Raw genomic sequence first — 6,911 nt, forward strand, 5'->3', positions numbered from 1 at the left:
TAAATGATGTAGAGATGAGAGAGGACGGAGTAAAGACACTTAGGATAATAAATGGCAAAAGAGGCAAAGATAAACCACGAATAACTTACATACAGAATTGAGAACAAAGGAAAATACATGTTTAGTAGGGCATCTGAACAGAGAAATGAGTGACGAACCATGACTGTCGATGTCTGTTTTAGATCTAGAACTTGAAGAATGGTTGTTGTACACCTAAGTATACAACTTATGATGATCGATTATCATCAACGACCAGAATTATTGAGAACAAAAAAGTAAAGCAAAATTTAATTCCCCTTTTGCTTTTTTAGTTACTTTTGCTTATACGTACACGTTCAGGGCATTACTGGAGACAAATATATAACACAAAAATACAGGCACTAAAACTAAAGGAAAAGGGTATAATTGTAATGAATCATAGCACTGACAACCAAGTGGCCTTTCTTAAATGGTATGTTTTCTATTTTGCTGTATTCCAGTAGAATAGAGGATGACAAGCAGTTTTATGTATCATCTTGCTTTGTAGCTTTCTTAGAAATTTTTAAATGATATTAGGGACTTTTTCAAGATGGAACTTTTTGTTTCCCTTGTCAAAAATGTTAAAATACGATTGCTGTATATTTTCTGCCCAAATGTTTGTTTATCAATGTATGAAATTCCAAAATCGGTCTTGTCCAGTGTTGCACAATATATTACAAATAGAGAAAGTTAAAAACCCTGTAAGCTCAAGTTGGTTTTACCTTTTATTTTCAGAACCTGAAATTTTACAGAATGAGAGCACGTTTGCAATGTTTTGTGATATTTTAAAAATCAGTTTGAGGAACCTAGATTTATTTTTGCAGCATGTATATTTCACTCGTGTTGGATGCATGCGTGCGTGTGCGCTCGCGTGCTTGTATGTCATCGTGTGTGTGTGTGTGTGTGTGTGTGTGTGTGTGTGTGTGTGTGTGTGTGTATTTGTGTCTGTGTGAGGGATGTGTTTTTGTAAGTGTGTAAGTGCATGTTAGAGAAGGTGGCGTCGGTACCCTAATGGTTAGGCTACCGTACTCGTAATCCTGGGGTTCGAGCCTCAGCTAGGTCTGACGTTGTGTTCTTGGGAAAGGTACATTACATGAAATTCCCATTTGGCTAGGTCTTTTCGGAGATGAACGTTAAATTCGGAGACCCCGCCTCTTAAATAACTTAATAGTGTTAATAGAGGCATTAAACCCATACCATTTCACCATTTCACAATGTTAGAGTAAAATGTTTACATGTATGTACGTAGACGAGCGTGTATGTGTGTATGTGCGCATGTGTGTATGTGTAAGTGTCCGGGTTTTTTGTGATCACCTCTGCGACTGATTGCAATAATTTGTGGGGTTGAAATTTCTCCACACACGCGCACTTAATCAGTCCCTGTAGTAGGACTCTGACAGAAAGACAATGGTACGGAAAGAGATAGGATACCCAAACAATAAAAATGTCCAACCTTTAGTCCCGAGAGATAGTCCATGCCTTTGGAGATTTGCCAGGCAAATGAAAACAGGTCTCGAAAGGTCAAAATCCGGGTTTCATTTTTCTCAGAGATCATCGATGGGTCATTTCCGCTCCTCTGCTTGTCCTCCCAACTGCCCTTGTTCTTGAACTTCGACGCACGCAGAAAGCTGCGCAACGAACCAAGCTCGCAAAATTCTACTATAACGTAGAGAGGCCCTGAGATACAAAAGTGACAGAGCAAGTTAAAAGCCATTTTGCAGTGCGTGAACGTGAGGGTTTTCATGAAGTTGTCATAATGGTTGTGTGAAGTCTGAAGCAGACATTGGCCATCGCGGTTTCTATTTCATTTCTTCTCTCAAATGCTCTAAAAACAGGAAAATTGTCCCTGGCTTTCTCTATCACATATAATCTGTTAAGGTTCAGTTAATAAGTTGCTCTTGGCCCACTCCTAACTCATTTGATTTCTCATTTTACCTTGAGAATAAGCTGTTCAAAGCTTTTATTTCGATTCAATTACCCTGTATACTGCATCTTTCTTAGTTCATTTTATTCAGTGTACGTATGTGTTGATCGGCAATGCCTGGTTAACCCATTTATAACATTGAAATTGACAAACAATGAAAAAAGAGAGTAAAAACAAACATTTAATGCCATTTCTAGAAAGCTTGAGAACTTAATGGGGATACCTTTCAACGTGCAAACACCGAGAAGCTTGATCACGTTGGGATGATCTACTTCTTTGAGGAGCTGAAATTCGGACACCAGATCTTGATATTCTGCTCCAGATGCCTCCGCTGTCAAAAAGAAAAGAAAGAAAAAAAGCATACAAAACTTACCATCACCTACTGTTCCACCCATTGTTTGATTTAAAAAAGAAGAAGAAGAAGACTCGATATTGGGTTATGATGAAGGGAATGGGGGGGGGGGGTACTTTCTATTCCAAATGATACCACAAGATACTTTTACATGTAGATTAAAATCTTATAGTAACCGTTTGTTGTTGTTTTTTCTATCATTCAGTACAAAATAATACTAAGGATTTGACCCCTTCAATGCCATAGCTAAATAGGCCCTGTGCAGGGGGAAATCCTATGAACCAAGGCTGCTCGGGGGTGACCCCACTCTACCTCCCATAACTTTTTTAATTTATGAATATTTCCTCATGGATTTCTGCATGTACATTCTACATTGAGAACCACATTTCTATTTATATCATTTTGGGGGGACTTCATTGAGAGATAGATGGAGAAAAGACATAAACAACACACTTTCGAGTAATGATAAAGTGCTTTTTAAAAAAGGTAAATACATGATTTGTAAGTGTTTGCAAGTAAAGAGGAAGTGACAAGAGGCTTTTCTACCTTATACAACGTTCGTACAATCCACAATATATGCATGTGAGTCCATCTGTGTTTACTGCCAGTAAATTATTTTTGTGTGGTATCTAGATCTAAATGTATATATTATGTAGATCTAATCTTCTCTTCGAGATATAATCTGAATCTGTCGTTTTCAAATTTGGGGGGAGGGGGTGGAGGTAAACATAAAGCGAAGGTATCTCTATAATAACTACAAGATTTTAGCTGTAACGTCCTGTCTAATTGGTGTGGAGAGTGGTCCCATACAATTGAAACCAGGCCTCCTCAACGGTATAATACCTTCTCCTCCCCAGACTTCTCCTATATTTTTTTTGTACGCTGAGATATCCATTTGATGTGACTGTCGTGGTGTAACCATCCTCGTCTTAAAACCAGAACGAGCCAATCACAGCCCAATAACTGAATGCTTGAAGTTAATTGTTTTACCCAATGCTTGTTAACATTTTTTTCTAAACTTGACAGTTTCAAGCAGAATGGTTGATGTCCTTTATATTTATATACATGATGTCCACCTGATTGAATAATAAATCTTATTAAAATTAGTTGAAAGATAATAGAGTTGCTTTGTTTTAAGGGGGTCCTTTTTAAAAACTCTATTTCATCTCCATTTGTAACCCTCTGTCAAGTAAAATGGTGTGAACTGTGATGTGTGAATTTATTAGGATAGGCATTTCGGTTATAGGTTATCTATTTATTTATTTATTTATTTTTTACATTTATTTATCTATTATTTATTTATTTATTTATTCATTCGTTAATTCATTCATTCATTCATTCATTCATTCTTTCGTTCATTCATTCATTCACTTATTTTTGGCGTTCATGCATAACTCTTATCAACTAAAAGCACGATTCTGCTCATTATTTTTCTTTAGCTTGAATAATAAAGGCACGAAACCTTTCGTGTGAGCAAGAGATAACGTCATTTTCACTGAGGAATAACGACCGGGGAGGAGCGACTAGTATTTTACTGCATTTCTTTGTTACACTTGAACTTGGTGTAACTTGATGTACTTCCTTACGGTATCGAATACAGTCAACTAGATACGTAACATTTATTCATTTACGATTTAGTTTTCAGATTGTTGATTTTCTCATCACGAAATCTTAAATTCCGTCTTGATTAAATTGATTGCAAAACAACACCAGTTCTTCGACGTCCCCTCATAAAACTGTATTACTGTAATCCCTGGACTTATTTATCTAAATAAAGAGCAGAACAGTGTATTTCTACCAAGTCGCCATACTGTTCACTGCAATGTGACTATACAATGTACGTGACTGTGCAGTATGTAGAAGTTTGGAAACATTGACGTCAGATGCACAGCTCAGTGAGTGACCTCGATATGGGCATTCAATTCAAAATTAACAATTAAAAAAACAAAGCTTGCTAAAGTTTAAATATGGCAGCAAATTAGGTCAATCAAGAACACCTTTGTTTATTCTTATACGCAGATTCAGAAAAATGAAATCAGTTTTTAGCTGTGATTATAATCCCTAAAATTCTGCACGCAAAGTTTAATCAAACAGAGTGGCAAACGTCTAAGGTATTCTGCGCCCCAGCTCGCGTCTCCGAATTCTGACTTAGATTATAGGTCTATTACAAGATCGGTTGAACCTGACAGTTGTCTTTCCTCCTTATGGTAAGACTACATGATGCAATCATGATTTTTTTTAGAATTGTTTATGTGATCTTCTAACTCCAGCAAGAAAAAGAGTCACTCGCAAATCACCTCGCTGATTTTGATAAGCTGACTCCTAATTTGATATTATTTCTTCGATACAACATAGCATTCAATAAGTTTATGAACGAATTTGTTATCGCCAGCAGGCAGGGTTGATACCATGATTCATGCCATCAAGAAGGGGTATTCGCTCAGCATAGTAGCCGTTTCCCGGCTCTCCGATCTCGGACTATTCTTAGTATAATGTCTCTGTTTAGTTTAGGTTCTACAATTTTTGCAGCCATAGCTTGATTAAAGGGTACTATTCCCATTTCAAAATAGTTCAGCCCTTAAGTTACACAATCTTTGGGTTGCAACGACTCTTATTACCAGGTAAACAACAGTAATGATCGGGCTATCTGACACGCACATTGCCCATTACTGCGCCGCAATGTAGCCAATTTCAGTACAACATAATAAATGTAGACACAATTGGAAAAATGTGCGCGTGCCGGGAGGGGGGTGAGAGCGGGTGCATGAGAGCATTTGCATGTATGTGAGTGTGTGGGGGGAGGGGGGGGAGGAATTGACAGCTTAGTTGCTCCTTTCTAACTTTTAAACAATACGGCCGGTGGCGTAAATTATTCTCAAAGGAGTAATTGCCAACGAGAGCAGCCTAAAAAAATCGAACCTTAGGGAGTGTGAAAGGAAAGCAACACGTTCCCCCACAACATTAAATCAAAATAAATACTCTGTTTTGAGACAGACTACTGTAAGATATTATCGGGCATGGCTTACAAACAAAAGTTTCTTAAGTTGGAAGTACATCAGAATGTAAGAGTGTAAGGGTGTTTCCAAAAGTTCAAACTTCATAATTCAAGATGACTAAGCTAACAAAATGCTTGTAAATGCCTGTAAATGTTGCTCATAGCTTCAGGGCGGTATACATAGTTTAAAGGATAAGAATTTAATCGTTCTCTTCGCTTGCAGCCACTTCTTATGTAGTGTACACCTTCTTTGCAGAAGATTATCCACTATAAACGAAGCTTAAAAAGAGCAATCTTCAATCCATTGCCCAAGAAAAGAGATTTTTATCTATGCTCCAGTTACAGAACGGTGTATAAGTTACATAAAATCGTTCTAAAAAGAATTGTAATCGATTTAGAAAAGAAGATTAAACAAGGAACAGGCAGGATTTACAAGTACAGACGGACTATGACCAACATGTTCAACCTACGCATTATCATTCAGAAGTATCGGGACGTTAATGCCATTTTGCATTCATTTTTCGTCGATAAGCCACAAGTATTCGATAGTGGACAACTCTTAAAGAAATGCACTGTCATCCAAAACTGAGTTATCTGATCCAACCCGTTTATGAAGGACAACAATCAGCCGTTCAGCTTCAATGCGGACTATCACAATGGTTTCTAATTACAAAACATTTTTGAAATAAGACTGCAAACGATCTAAATACCTCTTCAGTACATTTTGTATTATATAAAGCAGGAATGATGTGTGAAGTACAAAATAACTCAACAAGGGTGAATATGACGAATCAACGATACAAATAATATATTTATGAGACATAAGACATGCAAATGACACTTAACTCCTTGCCAAAAAACCGAGAGGACAAGAGAATTTAATAAAAATCCGCTAAAACGCAGTGACCTAGATGGATCACATTTAATTGATTGCGAAATAGAGAAAATAATGGGTTTAGACAAAGAGGAGGCTGTTGTAAGAGTTCATGAGGAAAATATAAAAAGAACAGCAGTTTTGAATAGCCTGGAGATAGGACTGAATTGAGGCAAATGAGAAAGCAAGCTTAGAGTTTAAGCGGAGAATTTCAATCGCAACATCAAAATTGATAACACCTATCTAGAAAGGACAAAAATAAAAATTCTAAGACGTACCATATTCCCCAATACAAGATATGGGTGTGAAACATGGACCATGAATGAACAAGATTTTAAAAAGGTGATAGTCTTTGAAATAAATATCATTGCTATAGATCTAAAAGGATTTTAAGATTACACTAGTACTTCAGAGAGAAAATAAAGATTGAAACAGTACTGAAAAATTATAGTTCGTATAGAAGCAAGAACATTCCTTCCAGTACGTAATAAACCTGAAGTGAACTACTTTGAGCATATCAAATGCCGTGGTTCAGTTGAGAAACGTGTGCTGGAAGCAATGATAGAAGATGATAGACGAAGGAAAAGACCCTACAGGAGATGGGAACAGGACATAAAAACCTGGCTTAGACTTAAACCTAAAATCTCAGGCAGGCAGAAGAAGAAGAAGAAGAAGAAGAAGAAGAAGAAGAAGAAGAAGAAGAAGAAGAAGAAGAAGAAGAAGAAGAAGAAGAAGAAGAAGAAGAAGG

At 36.9% G+C, this 6,911-nt stretch overlaps 1 protein-coding gene across 1 annotated transcript in view; it reads right to left on the minus strand.

Moving 5' to 3' along the window:
• LOC101846195 overlaps window positions 1-6,911 on the minus strand; it is a gene marked incomplete in the record, with an annotated part of 137,170 nt that overhangs the window by 19,751 nt on the left and 110,508 nt on the right. Inside the window, 2 exon segments of the mRNA XM_013079360.2 lie at window positions 1,472-1,695; window positions 2,166-2,273. Coding sequence (XP_012934814.1) covers window positions 1,472-1,695; window positions 2,166-2,273 — 332 coding nt within the window.

This window comes from Aplysia californica, unplaced genomic scaffold (genome assembly GCF_000002075.1).
Source record: "Aplysia californica isolate F4 #8 unplaced genomic scaffold, AplCal3.0 scaffold00049, whole genome shotgun sequence".
NCBI lineage: Eukaryota > Metazoa > Mollusca > Gastropoda > Aplysiida > Aplysiidae > Aplysia > Aplysia californica.